This window comes from Aquarana catesbeiana, linkage group LG02 (assembly GCF_042186555.1).
Source record: "Aquarana catesbeiana isolate 2022-GZ linkage group LG02, ASM4218655v1, whole genome shotgun sequence".
Lineage (NCBI taxonomy): Eukaryota > Metazoa > Chordata > Amphibia > Anura > Ranidae > Aquarana > Aquarana catesbeiana.
Window position 1 is genome coordinate 201945583 of NC_133325.1, and position 20432 is coordinate 201966014.

The 20432-nt window shown below is 43.6% G+C and overlaps 1 protein-coding gene across 2 annotated transcripts in view; it reads right to left on the bottom strand.

Annotated features, from left to right (window-relative positions):
• The window catches only part of AKAP11 (A-kinase anchoring protein 11), a 129483-nt gene that overhangs the window by 14303 nt on the left and 94748 nt on the right, over window positions 1–20432 (bottom strand). Inside the window, exons 9-10 of one of the 2 annotated variants that reach the window (XM_073614197.1) lie at window positions 10996–11079; window positions 9683–9729 (exon numbers count right to left, since the gene is read on the bottom strand). In XM_073614197.1, the coding sequence (XP_073470298.1) occupies window positions 9683–9729; window positions 10996–11079 (131 nt within the window). The remainder of the gene's footprint in view (window positions 1–9682; window positions 9730–10995; window positions 11080–20432) is intronic. The other variant, XM_073614198.1, reaches the window with a different exon arrangement.

Genomic DNA, 20432 nt, shown 5'->3' on the forward strand with positions numbered 1-20432 from the left:
TTCCTAAACTATTTTAATAAAAACCTTGAAATATCAATTGAAAAATGTTTAAAGCCTTTCCGCAAATATGCGAACGCATATGTAGGTCCCACACGCATATGTAAACATGCACCACGTTAGGCGAGATAGCATTATTCTAGCACTAGACCGTCTGTTTGACTCTAAACTGGTAACCTGTAAAGGCTTTTAACGTGTTGCCTATGGAGATTTTTAGGTACAGTAGCTTGTCGTCATTTCATGGGCATGCACAATTTTAAAGTGTGACATGTTGGGTAGCCATTTATTAAGTATAACATCATAATCTTTTATATTTTACCATTTTACTAGTATATTGTGTTTATGTGCAATAAAATTCATTAACCACTTGACCTCCAGAAGATTTAACCCCCTTCATGACCATGCCATTTTTTGCGATACTGCAGTGCATTACTTTAACTGACATTTGCGTGGTCGTGCGACTCTGTACCCAAAGCCGATACCCACATCTCTCAGAATATTTGAAGAATGTATCTGATTGGAGAAGACTGTTTGGCTGACAATTTTCCACTGGCCTCCTTTAATAAAACTCAACTGAAAAATCAACTTGTCAAGCTGGGTGGTACCATCAGGGCACCCACAAATCAAATTTCAGCAGATTCAGCAGGGATTGGCTTAAAGGATATGTGAAGGGTTTGTTTTTTTTAAAACAAAAACAAACATGTCATACTTACCTCCTCTGTGCAGTTGGTTTTGCACAGAGTGGCCACGATCCTCCTCTTCCGGGGTCCCTCCTGACTCCTCCTCTTCTCAAGTGCCCCGTTGGAGAGCCGCTCTCCCTCGGGGCACTTGTGCGGGTGCGCTCCCGTGTCCTGCTGCTGCGTCCATTGACACAGGCAGCAGGACTCGCCCCCGCGCCCCGTGTCATTGGATTTGATTGACAGCAGCGGGAGCCAATGGCTGCGCTGCTATCAATCTATCCAATCAGGACCCGAGACACCGGTTGGAGTTGGTGTGCTTGTCCCCGTCACTGGAAAGACCGGGTTCAGGTAAGTAAAAGGGGGGCTTGCTGCATCACAGGAGGTTTTTCACCTTAATGCATAGAATTAATTAGGGTGAAAAACCGTGAGGGTTTACAACCCCTTTAAATTTGTACCATCTATTGCAGCCTTACCTCAAATGGGTTTCTGCACACAGTGGCCAAAGACATTCCACTGCAGTCCTGGATGGGTTGTCAACAGGACAAACTGCAAGTGATTTTTAAATACAAAAGTTGGAATTTTAGTATGCCTCTTGCACACAGGTGGCTGAGCTTGTTTATTGTAAAGGCCAGTGTCCTTTTCCTGCCAGGGAAGCCAAGCAATAAGTTGCATTAAGTGAACCTCACTGGTAAGATCAACAGGTGTTCCTCGAAATTTGCTGGGAGGCTAACAGAAAACTGTTAGTGCAGAAGCTGTTACAAAATTAAGTGCTGCAGCACATTTTTTTAATGAGGACATTTTTCTACTTGAACACAATATACACTGTATTGTCAAAAGTATTGGGACGACTGCCTTTACATGAGCTTTAATGGCATCCGAGTGTTAGTCCACAAGGTTTAAGAGTGTGTCTATAAGTGCATTTGTGAGGTCAGGCTGATGTTGATGGGAAGGCCTGGCTTATAGTCTCTGTTCTAATTCATCCTAAAGGTGTTCTATAAGGTTGAGGTCAGGACTCTGTGCAGGCCAGTCAAGTTCCTCCACCCCAAACTCGATCATCCATGTCTTTATGGATCTGTTTTGTGCACTGGTGCGCAATCATATTGGTATAGGAAGGGGCCATCTGCAAAGTTGGGAGCATGACATTGTCTAAAATGTCTTGGTATGCTGATGCCTTAATGTGATTGTAAAGTCTCGTTTAAACAAAAACAAAAAACAATAAACATGTTATACTTACCTCCCCTCTGTTGCAGTGGATTTGCACAGGGCCTGGATCCTCTTCTTCTCGGGTCCCTCTTTGCTGGCGTTCCTGACCCCTCCCTCCTGTTGAGTGCCCCCACAGCAAGCAGCTTGCTATGGGGGGACCCGAGCCAAGCAGCAGCTCTGGGTGTCCAATTAGACACAAAGCTGCCATTCGGCCCTGCCCCTTCTCTCCCGATTGGCTAACTGACTTCGATAGACAGCCGTGGGAGCCAATGGTGCTGCTGCTGTGTCTCAGCCAATCAGGAGGGAAGAGCCTCGTGGACATAGCTGGACAGAGATGGAGCTCAGGTAAGAATTAGGAGGGCTGAGGGGGCTGCTGTACACAGAAGGCTTTTTATTTTAATGCATAGAATGCATTATTAACATAAAAAAGCTTCTGTCTTTACAGCCCCTTTAAGAGTTCCCTTCTCCGGAAATAAGGGGCCAAGCCCAACCCCTGAAAAACAGCCCCACACCATAATCCCACCTCCAATAAATGATTCGGACCAGTGCACAAAGCAAGGTATTCAGAGAATCCTATCCTACCACACTAACAATTGTAAATTTATTTTCTCTATCAGCCCATCCCCCAAACTTTTGTATCTCTTGACACTCCCTCTTAGATTGTAAAAGCTCTAATCAAGCAGAGCTCTCTGATTCCTACTGTATTAAATTGTATTGTAATTGTACTGTCTGCCCTTATGTTGTAAAGCACTGCATAAACTCTCGGCGCTATATGAATCCTGTACAACAATAATTGTTTAGTAGATGCAAAAGGAGCATGTTTTTTGGTTAATCTAATTTTAAAAGTATGATAAAAACAACTTCACTATGCACAACCTTTCATAAAAAAAAAATAACACTCATTTAAAATGAAAGAAAAAACAAAACAAAAACAAACCAATCATCCAATCCTCTTATAAAATTAATCAATCTCATTCATAATGAAAACATGCTCAAAAATAATAAATGCTACAGTCCTCTTGTCTAGAGAATAACAAGTTTTTGTTTTGGCAAGAGAACTTTGCATTTAATGAATGGGACTTATTCACTAGAGGACTGTATCATTTACTATTTTTGAGCACTTTGTCACCATGTTGTGAGTCTGCAAAGTTTACGGAAGCTAGCAAAGACCTCTGAGGCATGTCTGTGCATGCTCCAGATCCCCCAAACCTGCACAGACACACCACGGATCTCTGTGGGTGTCTGATCTCACAAACAGCTCCTGAGATGGCCGCTTGCAAGATGCTGCGCACATGCACAGAGTCCCGCAAGATTTACTAAGTAAAAAAAAACCTTAGTTAGACCTATCGGTGACGGTATTTCTACGAGCCTTTCAAGACAGCACCTTGGAGAGAGCGCAGCTCCACCTCTTGACAGGAAACATTGTGTGACAACGCCCCTTTAAAAAGCAGCTGCTTCCACCATGCCGTCAGTTGTTACCGAGAAATCCTCCGACATGCTGGAAAATATAATCAGACAATTACCAGGTCCTATAATTATACTTTACATATGATAACCAAGGGAGGGAAGTAGGCTGCTGTCCTGAAAGGCTCGTAGAAATACCGTCACCGGTAAGTCTAACTAAGGTTTTCTCCCTTCGCCTTTCAGGACAGCACCTTGGAGAGGATAACCGAGAAACTTACTTCAGGGTGGGACTACTGCCTGCAAAACCTTCCTACCAAATGATTGGTCTGAGGCTGATAGTAGATCCAAGCTGTATGAAGGTCAAAAAACTGGACCATGTGGCAGCCTTGCAGATTTGCTCAGGAGATGCCCCTTTCTGCCCATGATGCCGCCACTGCTCGAGTAGAAGGAGGTAATACCCCTTCCGGAGGTTCCAGACCCAAAAGATTTGTACGCCTCTTTAATGGCTTGCTTTAACCATCTTCCGAGGGTGCTCTTGGAAGCTTTACCTCCTTTGTGAGTACCTTCCATTAAAACAAAGAGTGAAGATAACTTTCTGATTTCCTTTGTTCTTTCCAGATATTTAAGCAGACACCTCCTGACATCAAGAGTATGGAAAGCTTCTTCTCCTGCCCCCGAAGGTAAAGGACAAAAAGTAGGGAGAATGATTTCCTGTGTATGGTGAAAAACTGAAGCCACCTTTGGTAGAAATGCTGGATCTGTCCTTAAGACTGCCCTATCCTGTAGACATCTCATAAAGGGCTCTTTAATTGAAAGGGCTTGTAACTCACTAATTCTACGTGCGGAAGTTACTGCTACCAGTAAAATAGTCTTTAACGTCAAAAAACTTAATGATGCCTCTTCTATGGGTTCAAACGGTGCCTTAGTCAGTCCCTGAAGAACTAAAGATAAATCCCATTTGGGAAAACTAACAACAGGTCTAGGCTTTACTTTTGCCATTGCCCTAAAAAATCTGATTATTAAAAAGGTTCACCTGACAGGGTTCTTTCCAAAAAAACTGATAAAGCAGCTACCTGCGTCTTGAGCGTACTTGCTGCTAACCCCTTCTCCAATCCCTCTTGAAGAAATTCCAAAACTGAAAATGTGGTAAGAAAATCAAAGTTTTTACAGGAACACCAAGAATTATAGATCTTCCAGACTTTAAAGTAAATGTCTCTCGTCACTTTTTTTCTACTTGCAAGAAGGGTAGAAATAAGCTTCTCTGATAAACCCTTCTGTCTTAAGATTTGTTCTTCAGAAACCAAGCTGTTAGTTTGAGATAAGCTGGATCTGGATGGAGAATTTGGCCCTGACTCAACAGATCTGCCTGATTGGTAATCTCCAAGCAGGTTTCACTGAGAGGTTCATCAAGGTTGAAAACCAGGGTCTTTTCGGCCAATAAGGAGCTATTAATATTAGCTCCGTGGACTCCAATCTGAATTTGGCTAACACCTTTGGTATCAGTTGAAACGGGGGAAAAGCGTAGGACAGATGGAAGTCCCACTTGTGAGCTAACGCATCTACTCCGAGAGATTGATCCTGTCTCTGAAGAGAGAAGACTGGTATTTTTGTATTTTCCTGTTTTGCAAAGAGGTCCACCTGGGGATAACCCCAACTCCTGGAAATTGTTTCGAATAATTCCTGATTGAGAGACCACTCTGCTTCCCTTATTTCTTTCCTGCTGAGGAGATCTGCTAAGGTGTTTTCCGTCACCTTCAGATGGACTGCTGATAGACAGGCCACATTGTTCTCTGCCCATCTTAGGATCTGATGAGCTAGCCCCATTAGGGTTCTGCTTTTTGTGCCCCCTTGCTTTGTTAAATATAATACTGCCATCATTGTCTGACAATATTTGGACATGTTGATTCACTAGAAATTCCCGGAAGGAGAGGAGGCTTAGGTGAACAGCCTTTAACTCTCTCCAATTTGAAGATCTTCTCGCCTCTGGTTTGGACCAAACTCCCTGAATTGCTTTTTCTTCCAGATGAGCTCCCCATCCCCATGCGCTGGCATCTGTAGTCAGCCTTCTGGTTACCGGAAAGGCCCAAGGAAGCCCTTTCGAAATGTTTCCTTGGTTCCTCCACCACCAGAGCGATCTTTTTGCTCTTGCCCCCATGTTGAATTTCTTCTCCAGAGGTTCCTGGTATGACCAGTTCATCAGAATATCTGATTGCAGAGAACGGGCATGCAACCTGGCCCACTGTACCGAAGGAATTGCCGCTGTCAACAGTCCCAGAGCAGACATGGCTTGTCTTACAGAGATCTCTGCGTTGGATTGAAGTGTTTTCAGGGTCAACTGCATCTTCTCTATCTTCTCCTGGGGTAGAAAAATTCTCTGTTCTATCGAGTCTATTTCGTACCCCAGAAACCTTACCCTTTGAGATGGTATTAAGTTTGACTTCTGAAGATTGAGAAGCCATCCTAAACTTTTTAGATGTGTTTGAACTGTCTGTAGGTTGACCTCTACTTGACCCTTTGAGTCGGCAAACAGTAGCAGGTCGTCCAAACAGAGTACTATTGAAAACCCCTTCAGCCTCAGGGGCTCCAAAGATTCCGCCATCACCTTTGTGAATACCCTGGGAGAGGAGGAAAGTCTGAAAGGCAGAGCCTGAAACTGCAGGTGCCAAATCTCCCCCCCACCCCCAGATTGACTGCGAGATGCAGGAATCTTTGTGATGCGCTATTGGTATATGGAGATAGGCATCTCTCAAATCGATGGAAGCCATATGACATTTGGGGGTTAGCAAGTTCCTCACTGAGAAAATCGTATCCATCCTGAATTTTTTGTATTTTATGGATTGATTTAGAACCTTCAAATTGAGAATCAGGCGGAACTTTCCTGATGGCTTTTTGACCAGAAAAATGTGGGAGTAAAACCCCTTCCCCTCTTGATCTTTCGGAACCTGGGAAATGACCTTCTGTTGCATCAGTTCCTGTAACAGAGACTTCATGGCCAGAGCCTTTTCCCGATCCTTTGGTAGGTTTGTGATGTAAAAACGATTTGGGGGGCTTTGTGAGAATTCCAATTGATAACCCTTTTTGATTAACCCCAGAACAAAAGGACTCTTTGTTGTTTTTTCCCAAATTGGTAAGAAGTCCTGTAGTCTCCCCCCTACTAGATGGTCATTGTTTTTTAGGGGATTGTTCTGGGGTTCTAAAGAGTACCCCACCTCTTCCTCTCTGAGAAGACCAGGGTCTCTTCTGTGTCTGGTCCTTTTCCTTATCGGCTTGTCGAAAAGGACGAAAATTTTTCCTCTGCTGTACCATTTTCTTCTTCTGTGGGAAAGCTTTCTTCTTATCTGCTGTCCTGTCAAGGACAGTCTCCAGTTCTGGCCCGAACATCAGGTCTCCTGAAAAGGGAATTCCACACAGTTTTACTTTAGAAGCTGAATCCCCTGACCAGGTCTTTAGCCAGAGTGCTCTTCTTGCTGAGTTAACAAGCGCAGAGGACCTGGCTGACATCCTGATAGATTCTGCAGAGGCATCTGCCATATATTTTACCACCTTAAGCAGGGTAGGGAAGGACTCCAACAAGTCTTTTCTGGAGGTACCTGCAACTACATGATTTTTAAGTTGATCTAACCAACACTCCAAATTCCTAGCCACAACTGTAGCCGCCATTGCTGGCTTAAGATTAGCTAGAGAGGAGTCCCAGGCTTTCTTCAGTAGCCCATCTGCCCTCTTATCCATAGCATCTTTGAGAATACCCATGTCCTCAAAAGCTAAAATAGGTTTCCTAGATACTTGAGAAAAAGCAGCATCTATCTTTGGTTCTTTATTCCACAACAGTTCCTCATTCTCCTCAAAAGGAAACCTCCTTTTGAGGGCTTTAGAAAAGAACTGTCCTTTCTCTGGATCCTTCCATTCCTTTTTAATAGTGTCTGTTAACACTTTATGCACAGGGAACACCCTGTGTCTAATTTCCTCCAGCCCCAGGTACATCTTGTCATGCACGGACAGCTGGGCTTTTTCTTCCTGGATCTCCAGGGTAGTATAAATTGCCTTGAGTAATTCATCCACCTCCTCAAGTGAAAGCTTATGTCTAGATGATCTTGTCTCTTCTTCCACCTCCTCCTCCTCAGAATCAATGGTTGAGGGTGGAATGCTTTCCCTTTCCTCCTCCGACTCACTTTCCACCTGTCTGGAAGTGGACTGAGGGAAACTGGAGTGAGAACTCTGGCCGTGTTTCACAAGGAAACGCACTATCCCTAGGGCCTCTGCTAATTCTTTCCTCACAGAAGATAAGAGTTCTTTGCACTCTTGTGAGGACTCTTCTTTTACTAAATCCGCAATGCAGGATTTGCACAGTGGTTTGGGCCAAGAGTCCCTTAAAGGATGTTTGCATGAGGGGCACTTTCTCCCTGTTCTCTCTGATTTGGCAGTAGCTTTCTGAAACAGAGAAACAAGAAAAAGCCAGGTCCTTAGAACTAAGGCCTCAGAGAAAAGTAGTACCCCCAGCCAACACTCTAAGTGCCCAGAGTCTCACTCCTTTGCTGAACTGCTAATGGAAAAATTTTACCCCATAGCAGACAGCAGCAGACTTTGAACCATATAAAGATAAAAACACCCAGTGACATAAAAGGAAAGAGGTGCCACCGCACCTTTCCTACCTGGGAGCCTGCATCCGCAATTGCTGCTGACGATTCCGCTGTCTCCATAATGAAATCCGCAGCCGCTGCACTGTGTACAAGGCTCCATGTGCCAAACAAAAGGAAGTCCAGGCCAGAGGACCCGCCCCTTCCTCCTGCGTTCCAGCAGCAGGAACCAATCGCTGCTACGCCCCGCCGGAAGTCTCCGCCCACCGGGACTGGCATCATCCGCTGTCCGGGATTCGGCGCCGCCATGCAGAGGCCTGGCATGGACGCTCTTACTGAGCACAACCGTGGCCCCCCGAACACCCCAGGTGGAAAACTTTAGGCAGACCATTACTCCTGTGAGCCGGAGAAGGAAGGGACACCGGAGCACCCCCCTCACGTGCGGCAAGGAGCTGGGCTGGTCTGAGTACCCAAACGTGGAGGTCCTGCCAAAACCCTCTCCTTGGAGAGAGCGCAGCCCCTCTGGTTCCCCAAGCAGTGCTTCCACCATGGCGGAGGAAACACTAAAAAGTGACGGCATGGTGGAAGCAGCTGCTTTTTAAAGGGGCGTTGTCACGCAGTGTTTCCTGTCAAGAGGTAGAGCTGCGCTCTCTCCAAGGTGCTGTCCTGAAAGGCGAGAGGAGAAAAAAGTATTCTTAAAATGTTAACAGTGTTAGTTGTATCTTTTCATATTTTTTTTTTCTTTTTGCTAATGTAAGGGAGGGAGTGAATGCAGGAGAGAGGAATGTATGGGTAAAGGCACCACATAAGTTTTGGTGAACTAGTGTGAGGTGAATGAGGTTTCCCCATTTTGCTTCCTTCTGGGACTGGAGGTATATGGCAGACATTTCCTCCTCAAAATTTGTACCACAATGATCTACCTTCACCTTTGACTTTAACCTCTTGCCGACCAGCCGACGCAGTTATACTGCGGCAAGCTGGCTCGGCTGCGTGAATTGGCGTAGGTGTACGTCTGTTTGTGCACAAGGTTCTGTGGGTGCACGCCAATTGGCCAGCGCGGGAGCCAATCAGCGGGTGAGGTGGACTCTGTGTCCGCCCGCAATCGTTCCCCTCAGAGACAGAACAGGGATCTTCCGAAATAAACAAAGGCAGATCTCCGTTCTGACGGGATGACACAGGATCTAGTCTTCCTGCATATGCAGGAAGACGGATCTGTGCGTTGTCCCGGGCAGCCCCCCCCCTCCACCAGTTAGAAACACACTGAGGGAACACAATTACCCCTTAATCACCCCTGATGTTAACCCCTTCCCTGCCAGTGGAATTAGTACAATGGCAGTGCATATTTTTAGTACTGATCACTGTAATAATGTCACTGGTTCCCCAAAAAGGGTAAAAAATGTCAGCTAGGTGTCCAGGTTTTTTTTTTGTTTTTTTTTTTTAACCAAAAATATGTAGAAGAATACATATTAGCCTAAATTGACGAAGAAATTAGATTTTTAAAATTTTTTTAATGGGTAGATTTTATAGCAGAAAGTAAAAAATGTGTTTTTTTTCCCCAAAAATCTTTGTTTATAGCGAAAAAAAATAAAACCGCAGAGGTGATCAAATACCACCAAAAGAAAGCTCAATTTGTGGGGGAAAAAAAAGGACAATTTTATTTGGGTACAGAGTCACACGACCGCGCAATTGTCAGCTAAAATAAGGCAGTATCATATTGCAGAAAATGGCCTGGTCAGGAAGTGGGTAAATCCTTCCAGTCCTTAAGTAATTCACAGCAACGGATGAATATAGACATAAATGGTAAATACAATGATGACACGGTACCTTCTGTTGTTACTTTGGGTTCTTCATCTTTTTCTTCTGCCCCATCACTATATTTTATAGAAAAAAAAAAAAAAAGTAGTGTAAAAATTATACACCGATTTATTTAAATATTTTTTCTTTTCTTTTTTTTCAAAAATAAAAAAGGTTTGGATATAAAATTATAGATTATTCATGCAGGAAAACGTATGAGCATACAAATATACAAGCTAAATGGATTAGAATCTGATCCTTTAACGTGATGTATGCAAGGGATGGACAAGGTTAGTCTCTTCCACTGCTGTAGTATCTCAGACATTAATTATTCCACAGAAAGAGAAACACTGCACACAAATTGTAGAACCAAGAGAAGTTTTGTTGGGATTTTCAGATCATCTGTCTTCTGTTATTGTTATTATTGTGTTTGAATCAGTATTATTCATCCAAACACTGCCTATTGTAACTTCCCATTGTAAATATGATCCTACTGCATAGTATATTGGGGTAAGAAACTTTTTCAACAAGCGAAGGCTATGCATACACAATTTTAGTAGTTTACTGCCTTCATTATGACTAGATTATTGTACTTGGATTTACTATTAAAGAATTTTAATAAACAAAAAAAACACACACGATAAGAGTTATTGTGCTACTTGTATCTATCGCAGTTACAGTAGGGACACGAAATTCACCACTGCTTTAACATCAAATATTCTAAATTTTGCTTGGATGGCCAAATTTGCTCTGCATTTTCCATCTTGAAAAAAATATATACAGAGCTGCGTCTAATCCACTAACAGAATTAAAACTGCCATTTTTAACATTTGGTTGAAAATGACAGCTGAAACAATGGACTATAGCAGGAGTCTCCATACTTTCTAAAAAAAGGGCCAGTTCATTGTCCTTCAGACTTTAGATGGGCTGGACAGTGGCCAGCAGGAGTGGAAATTTTTCCTGGCATCAGTGGGAGTAAACATCACTACATTTGGTACAAGGTGGAGGAATAGTGCCCTATCATTGAGAGGCCCATTGTTGGTGTCAATGAGAGAAATCAGTGGGAGAATAGTGCCCCAAGTGCCAGATAATGGTAAGCAAAGGGCCGCAGTTTGGAGACCACTGGACTATAGCATAAATTTGCACTACAAATAACACCATAGCTACAGTCTATGAGACAGAATTAAGGCATGCTGTGAAATAAAGGCTGCAGAAAGCAGAGGATGTAGCAATCACGTTTTTAGTTAAAACATGCAGAATTATGAAGAACCCAGTAAACCTTTTAATGCACAACGGAAGAGTGACTAGATAATTGTCATGCAAAAACCTCTAGCTAAACCAACCTGTCTGATGGTGGGAAGGATACATTTTCTTCACACATGTCTCCCTCCAATCCCAGACTGCTCCAGCTACTGCTGTTACCATTACTACCAGAAAAAGACAATATTCAAAAATCTCAAAAGTTAGGAAATAGAGCTAATACTACACCAATATACAGGGTTAACAAAATAAAGGAAACACCAAATATTATATTACTGACTCACATCTATTTAAGGGTATGGTTTGCCTTCCATTAGTTTTAGTCCTACTTGAAATACTTCAGCATTCTCACGAAGATGCAAATGGAAAAATGCAACCTTTGACAAGAAAAGGCTGTGTTTGACCTGCTTTGCCAACAGTTCAAAAGCACCTTAATATTAAACAAGTAAAAAAGGCGCAATGCAACAATACCTCAATAAAATGTTCCTTTCCCCTTGAGCTGTTGTGTTCTAACAGGGGGACGGCCCCCCCACCAGAACACTCCGGTCAGCACTCTCAGCAATTGGCTGCTGGTTTTCCAGCATGCTCGTCCACTGCCATACACACGGGCCGAATGTCGGCCAGTCTTTATTGAACCAGCCAATGTCGCCCAGCATTCGGTTCATGTGTACTAGGCTTGATGGTGTGATTAGCAGCGGCTCACAAGGACAGTGCAGCAAGGTAGGGCAATAACAGATCCAGTGACTCATGCCACTTTAGGCCCCTTTCACACAGACGCCTCCACTAAGCAGAATCAGCTTGTTTAGCAGGGAATCTCTCCCTAATCCCCACTGAGCAGGTGTATGACAGGTCTGTGTCTGCTTCACCATGCAGACACAATCCCACTCTCCTCTATGGGGCAATCGAATAGAAAAGATGCCTGTCCGCTTCCATCTGATCCTGACATGTGTCTGCTGACATCTGCCGCTCCATAGAGGAGACTGGAGGGTCCGATCAGGTCTGCCTGAAAAACTGACAGGCTGACCTGATCAGACAGCCTGTGTAAAAGGGGCCTTTGGCTATGTGGCTGTGGCATGGCAGGGTGAGAGTGCAAAACTGAAGAGAATGAAAAATTATGAGAATTCATTTTAATGAAAAATAAATAAGGAAATAAATGACAAGAAAACGGTTTCCGCGTGTGTGTGTGTGTGTGTGTGTGTATGGTGGGGGCGGGTGTGTGTAAATGGAACTGAAGCAGTCCCAGCCACCAGAAGAGGCCTCCAGTTCACTTGCCAGTTTAAGCAATGCAAGGGCAATTCCCTCAGTCAACAGAGCAAGCGCTGTATCTCGCTCCAGTAGGCCGCAAAGGCGCAGCCTCAATCACCAGCTGGTGCAGCATCTTAGTCCGCAAACCCAGCAGGGGGACGTATAGGGAAAAGACACCTCCCGCAGTCTAGCCCAGGGGCCAGGTCACTAATTCCAGGCGCCAATGCGACCTGGGGTTTGTCGAGCCCTGAATTAAGCTTTGACAAAAAAATAAAAAACCTGGAAGCTGATTGATTTCTATACAGAGCTGCACCAGATTTTGCACTCTCCAGTTTTAGTAAATCTACTCCATTCTGTCTGTGTAAGACATAGGCACCATCCTTTTGTAGCTTTTTGGAGCAATACACTTGTAGATTGGGCACCAAGTATGTGGAACTCCTTTAAACTTAATTTCCCCAGACTGCTTTGAAAATAACATGTCAAAATGTAATGACACCACTTTTATAGGTCTGAAGAGCCAGCATACCTTCATTAGTGCAAATCAAGTAAATATTTCGCAAAAGTAAGTGAAAAGTGACCTGGACATTCCAGCACAAAACTGCAGCAGCTTTATTCGCTCAAGCATGCCCAAATACATCTGGGCAGTGTAGGAGTTCGGCTGACACCCTCCTTCCCAGCCACTCACCCACCACACGTACATTACTATTGGTCCATCACAATATTAGGCTTCCATAACTGACCAAAATGAATGCATAGGAGCAGAGATGGGACGCGTGAGATCCATCACAACAAGGAAGGGCCATACTTTTTCTGGTTCAGCACAACCAATATGCAGGAAGCAAATAAAGATGCTACTAGTATGTGCAGGCACTTCCAGGCCTATCCAGCTGTATTTTACGCTTTTTAGCAGCTTTATTTTATGTTTAAACATCTAATATAAATTCAAAATTTGACTAGAGAATCAATATTTTGGTACCTCAAAGAACTCTTTACAATGTCACTAAACTCACATCATAAATAAAAACAATCAATCAATGAATGCTGTATTACATGCTGTTCATACTTAGTCACTATAAGATTTGTTTTCTGTATTCTGTAAAACCTGGTTGATCCTGTTGCTCTATATCCACCCTATGTTCATATTCCTAATTCAGTTCGGGATTCTGCAGCTGTGAGGCAACTCTGCACATGCTCAGTTTTCAGTGTTTCTATTCTGAGCATTTCCTCCCTATCTCATCGGAGCAGCCCATGTGACTATAGAGCAGTGGTTCTCAACTCCAGTCCTCAGGACCCACCAACAGGCCAGATTTTAAGTATTACCTTGGGGAGATGCAGACTACAATACTGCAATCACTGAGCAGCAAATTATATCACCTGTGATGTATTTCAGTTATCTTGCAAACCTGGCCTGTTAGTGGGTCCTGAGGACAGGAGTTGAGAACCACTGCTATAGAGAGACACATGTGGGCGTATGCACAGTGGTAAATGATCAGCCACTCCCTCCTTCCTCCTCCAAGACTGGCCATATGACCTTTTAAAGCCCAAGGCAGCTGGGCTGCTCGAGCCCGGGTCGCTCGTTCATTTCAGCCACCGGGTCAGAAACAACAAATCAGATGAGGCTCCACCAAGTGCTCTCCCCCCTCGCTATCCAGCTCCCCTTGTGCTCTTTGCCCCCATGTGCTCTCAAGCAGCCCCCCGTCACCTCAGTCAGGATGGAGAGCAGGGAGGGGGCTGGTAAATATGTCATGGGCTGCTCAGTCTAAAATGCCCAGGCCTATTTTTTGTCCCAGTCCAGACCTGCCCACTAACTAGCTAAACACAATAGGGCTGAATATTACATGTAGAATTGGAGCTTCACCTCCCTCATATATATTTGTATGATAATTCAAAACAGTTTATATACATTGTTTTATTTTTACTCTATTCCAAAGGCTTTTGCTCTATGCACACTGGATGTTAAAATAACGTTATAAAAACGCCAGTAGCTTTGCAGTGAGTCTTTCAACTTTTTTTTTTTAACATTATAGCAATAGCGTTTATTAGTTTTTTCCGCCTTTTTTTTTTTTTCAATGGCTCAAAAACGTTAAAAACGCTGGCGAGACACGTTTTTGAGCGTTTATCGACGTTTATCGGCGTTTGATGATTTTTGTGGTCATAAAGACAACTCCTGAACGCGATTTTATGGCGTTCAGAAAACAGCCCATAAATTCCACTGCTGATAAACATCAAAAAAAGTTCATGTGTGGACACATAGAATAACAGAGGGGAGTTTATGGGCTGTTAAAAAACAAAAACAAAAAAAAAAAAAAAAAACGCCCAAACTCCCAAAAATGGCCCTTTATGACCTTCAGTGTGCATGGAGCCTTTTTGTTTTTTTGAACATGTGATCAGCAGCATAGGACTAGAAGCTCCTCCTGCTTATGTTTCCCTGCAGACAGACTGGGAAAGATCTGGGTCATGTGACAGCTGTATATCAATTAGGAAAAAGATTTTTTTTTTTTTTTTCTTTATTAAAATAATTACAGTGCCATCATCCGCATACAGAAATAGGTGGGAGAATTGAAATTAAACAGTGTGTGTTTGTCCTCCCTAGAGTCTCCATTGTCCCCTATACTTGGTAAACCCTGTTTCTCTCCAGGCCTCCGTATGGGTTCTTTTAAGACGTTAATTGAGGCAGGACTTTATCAAGTATCCCAATTTGCAATAATGGGAGCCTGGCCTTCAATACAGGCCTGATGGATCGAGATCGTTCCTTCCAACTGGATATCTGGAGAGCTTCACAACTACTACTACACTTCCTACAGACCCTCCCTACCCCTGAAACTTATTGCCATGACCTGACCACACTACTGGAGTATTGCTCAAAAGTGGCGCATTTCCTCATGTTCTATCCACAATGTACAACCTCTTTCTCCTCCCGAAGACTTCCTGCCTCTCTACTTGGCAAAATATGAAACAGACCTAGGTAGAACATTTACGAAGATGCAACGAACCAATATAACCCGATTTGCCTTGAAATCCTCAATCTGCACGAAAGTGCAGGAAACCAGTTTCAAGATTCTTATATTCTTATGGTGGTAGTGTACCCCATCCCTCCTTTACAAATACTCCCCGACCACCACTGCTCTGTATTGGAGATGTCAAGAGGAGCAGGGGACATTGCTATATAATTTCCGGTCCTGCACTAAAATTAGGCGATTTTTGGAAGGAAGTACGTGTGATTATTCAAAAATTCATGGATCGCAAGATCCCAGAGGATCCAGTTTTTTTCTTATTACACGCCTCTACTATTCCCGCCAAGGTTTACAAGAAATCAATAATTTGACACCTCCTGAATGCGGCCAAGCCTTGCATTCCACTCACCTGGAAACAGACACAGCCTGTGACGATTGGGCTGTGGCTGAGGAAGGTCAAGGAACAAAACAGGATGGAGGACTTGGTTTTGACCTCTAGGCAGAAACTAGAGACCTACACGCACACCTGGACACTGTGGAACATGTTAATTTATTCTGAGGAAGGGAAGGCTCTCGTTGAAGTGATTCCTGATGATTGAAGATCCCGCCATGTATCTTGATAACCTGACTTGGAGTTTATACATTCCACCCCTCCCCACACACTTCCTCCTCTCCCCCTATCCCCTTCTCGTCTTTTCCTATCTGTTCTTTTTAATTCTCTGAGAAATTGGGTAGTTTTCTACTGACTCTAGAACTACTACTGTGGTTTCCTTGCTATGGGATTCTATCCCGGAACTACGGTAAAACATAACAGTTTACTCACCCTGGAGGGGGTTTCCTTGATGTACCATTAAGGGATTCAAAACCTCTTTGACATGAACCTGTTGCAAGTGTTACTCAATATCATTGCATATTCTGTATACTACCTTTATTCTTTGTATGTGTATGCATATTCTAAACATGTCATGTTTTTCTAAAATTAAATTTTGTTTGAAATATGAAAAAAAAAGAAAACTGTGTTTAGTATCACTTTAAGGGTAGAAAATCCACTTTCATAGAAGACACATATACAGCAATCAATTTCTAATATTTTGTCCACACTTTGTATAAATCAGATGTGTGGTAAAACTGATATAGCAGAGGATATTTATTTCACCGTTATCCCAGTTTCATAGCCTGAATATGATGCAGAAATAACTACATAAATGTAGTTGTTCATAAATGAAAAAAACAGTTTTTTATAGTTTTACCAAGACAAGCCATAAACAAATCTGTCAGGTATAACAAAGCAGAGGAAAGTGGAGAGAGGGCGTATGAAAGGTTCAGTAACCACAGCAATCAATCTGAACTCATCTCAGCCGATTTTTTTCCAGTAAAGTGAATGTAAACATCAACATCTCTTTGTACTGCCCTACTTAAACTGTACAGCCAGGTTCATCGAAAGAAAAAAAAAAAACAAACAATCCTCCCCAATCAGTTGGATATCTTGCAAGAACTTTACTGCAGTACTGGAGTCCTAACTGAGACTCAAATGGACTCCAATCATTTTCTGCTTCCTAAGTAGTAGAGTCTTCCTGCTATTGTCACATGGTCAGTCCAAGCATTATAACACTGGGGAAAAAAAAGTAAGCCAATCACACAGGAAGAGACATTTATGGCCAAGTTCAGCATTTAGTACAAAGCCAGGCCCATACAAATCCTATATAATGAAATTGTATGTGCATAATTTTGCCAGTTTTAGAAAATGATAGCTGCTGACTGGAATAGAAAGCTAATTTAATTAAAGGCCAACTGCACTTTCAGTTTAAATCAATTAAATACATTCAAGTGCATCAAACCAAAAGCCTGCAAAGTCTGTTTTTTTTTTTTTTTAAACAGCCATAGCTTGGGTAGAAAAGCCTGCATGCTGCAGAGGTCTCTTGCCATTAGGCCCCTTTCACACGGACAGATAGAATGGTGCTTTAAGCTGCGGATTTTCTAGTTTTCTACCGCAGCAAAAAGCACACAATTCTTTCCTATGGCCCCAGTCACACACTGCGTTTAGCTGCGTTTTGATTACATGCAGTTTGGTGCGGATAGAAAAAAATAGAATTGACTGCGTCCAGGAGTGATTTAACGCAGCGATCCGCACATAACCGCAGGTAATCGCAGTGCACTGTGTCAGCTGCGGATAACAGCACCGAGCTGCTTTTTCCTTTCCCAATGAGCGACAAGCACGGGGATCCGACTAGGATCCCCGCCAATGCCTGGCACTGTTTGGTATGAATCTTGAAGGGGGAACTCCACGCCAATTTTTAAATAAAAAACCGGCATGGGTTCCCCTCCAAGAGCATACCAGGCCCTTCGGTCTGGTATTGATTTTAAGGGGAACCCCCTATGCCGAAAAAACGGCATGGGGTTCACCTCCAAAATCCATACCAGACCCTTATCCGAGCACGCAGCCCAGTCGGTCAGGAAAGGGGGTGGGGATGAGCGAGCGATCCCCCCCCTCCTGAACCGTACCAGGCCGCATGCCCTCAACAAGGGGGGTTGGCGCTTTGCACCACCCCAAAGCACCTCGTCCCCATGTTGATGAGGACAAGGGCCTCTTCCCGACAACCCTGGCTGTTGGTTGTCGGGGTCTGCGGGCGGGAGGCTTATCGGAATCCGGGAGCCCCCTTTAATAAGGGGGCCCCCAGATCCCGGCCCCCCACCCTATGTGAATGAGTATGGGGTACATCATACCCCTACCTATTCACCTGGGGAAAAAAAGTGTCAATAAAAAAAACACACTACACAGGTTTTTAAAGTAATTTATGAGGCAGCTCTTTTGCTAGTGGAGGAGCCCGGTCTTCTGAGACGTCTTCTTTCCTCTTCTCTTCCTGAGATGTTGACACAACGCTCCCTCTCACTGTAATGCCGTGAGCGAGGTCCGTAACCTACAGAAGACCGGGCTCCTCCGCTAGCAAAAGAGCGTCAAAAGAGCAGAAGATAGCGGAGGAGCCCGGCAGAATGAAGAAGGCACCCGAGAAGAACCAGAGAGGGCGGAGACGACACCGGAGAGAGGGAGAAGAGGCCTGAGAGACCCACGAAGTCGGCAGAATACCCCCGAAGTCGGAAGAAGACGCCCGGAGCTGCCTAATAAATTACTTTAAAAACCCGTGTAGTGTGTTTTTTTATTGACACTTTTTTAGTCCAGGTGAATGGGTAGGGGTACAATGTACCCCATACTCATTCACATAGAGTGGGGGGGCCGGGATCTGGGGGCCCCTTTATTAAAGGGGGCTCCCGGATTCCAATAAGCCCCCCGCCCGCAGACCCTGATAACCAACGGCCAGGGTTGTCGGGAAGAGGTCCTTGTCCTCATCAACATGGGGACGAGGTGCTTTGGGGTGGGGGGCCCGCAGGGCACCCCCTTGCCCCAAAGCACCAACCCCCCATGTTGAGGGCATGCGGCCTGGCACGGTTCAGGAGGGGGGGCACTCGCTCGTCCCCACCCCCTTTCCTGACCGACCGAGCTGCGTGCTCGGATAAGGGTCTGGTATGGATTTTGGGGGGACCCCCAGGGCGTTTTTTTGGCGTAGGGGGTGCCCCTTGGAATCCATACCAGACCAAAGGGCCTGGTATGCTCTTGGAGGGGAACCCATGTTGGTGTTTTATTTAAAATTTGGCATGGAGTTCCCCCTCAAGATTCATACCAAACACAGTGCCTGGTATTGGCAGGGATCCAAGTCGGATCCCCATTCAATATGAGTCAGTACCCTTTTGGGTTGCTATGGAAATGGCAAACCGCAGCTAATCGCACTGCATGGTGTCTTGAATTTCACAGAAAAAAAACATGCTTTTAACTGCGTCAGAATAGCCGTCCGTGTGAAAGGCACCTTAGACTTTGCACACATTCTGTTTTGATACACTTGGAATGTATTTAGACAATTTAAACTGAAAGTTCAATTGGGCTTTAAGAATTAATTACAAAAAGCATTCTGTGGTAATTATACTTTTTTTTTTTTTAATAGATTTATAGGGTAGATTTACCCTATAAAAGGTAAGTATTTATGTACAGGTCTAGGCAGATTGTAAAATAAATGCCTCGTAATGAATATGTTATTGCAAAAATGTAGTTCCAAAAAATAAAAGCAATAACAAGCTTCCAACTCTGAAGTGCAGAACCAGGCAATGAGTGCCTCTAGATCTGTTGCTGGTAGTAAAACAGCCAGCATGACATACTGCAAACTGCACTTCCATCACAGCTGGGAGAGTAATGCAGTGCCCAGCACTACTGTACAAGATGAATTTAAATATACTGGCCTGAGCAATATACTATAATAATAACATTTTCTAAGAAAAAAGGTTTCCAAAAAAAAAAAAAAAAATTAAATCTAGGCTGCAGAAATAATTCAGCCTGGTGGACAAAGTATTAAATTGGTATATGTCAAAGGAATTAAATTGCAAATTCCCTGGCTAATAGAATGATGCTTTGAGTCACTGACTCAGGACAAAATTTAGAGATGAGGAATTCTGCGTTTCCTCTGGCTTTAATTTACCACATGCGTGTTGCAAGTTTGTGATTGAAGCATAAAGCCAGACACAATCAGGCAACTAGCATCTTCTCATTTCAATATGTTTATTGATTTTACATAAGAATTTACAGCAAATGGTACAAATGTTCATGTACCAGTATGTGAAAACAATTCTCAATCAATAAACCAGGTAGAATACAAACAACACGTGTCATTTATGTGTAATTGAAAACACAGATAAACGCGTTACACACTTTTACAAGAGTCAGGGTTTTTTTCTTTTTTTTTGCCGAAACGCTGCCGCCAGGAGGAAGGTTTCTAGGAGAGTTTAGAAAACAGCCAGTGTGCATGAGACCCAAAGGAGGATGTGGAGAAAAGAATGTTAGGGGGCAAGGAGGAGGTGGGATAGAAGGGAAGGCTTAATGCAGGAGAACCCAGTTACTACCCATGTGCAGCACGACATGGACAAAGTGTAAACCGTAATATTTGGGTGACGATAGTTGATCCAAGGGTCCAAGATATGGAGAATTTTTTTTTATGGCTGTTAGTGAAAGACAGTAAAATTTTTTGCGAATGAATAATTGACCATCGTCAACTTAGAAGCCTGAAGAACAAAATAGACTAGCTTAAACAGTTTTTAGTAATATTTTGCAGTTTAAAATGTGAGAGCGCCAGCCAAGGATCTCAGGAAAGTTGATCCCCAAATAGAGAGTTTGTAAAATGGAGCCCTTCGCAAAAAGAGAAAATGCTGTAGTGAAACTGTGTGTAGTCCACCAGAAAATGGCCGCAGGGGACTCGAGGCCCGGCTGAAAAAGTGAGTTG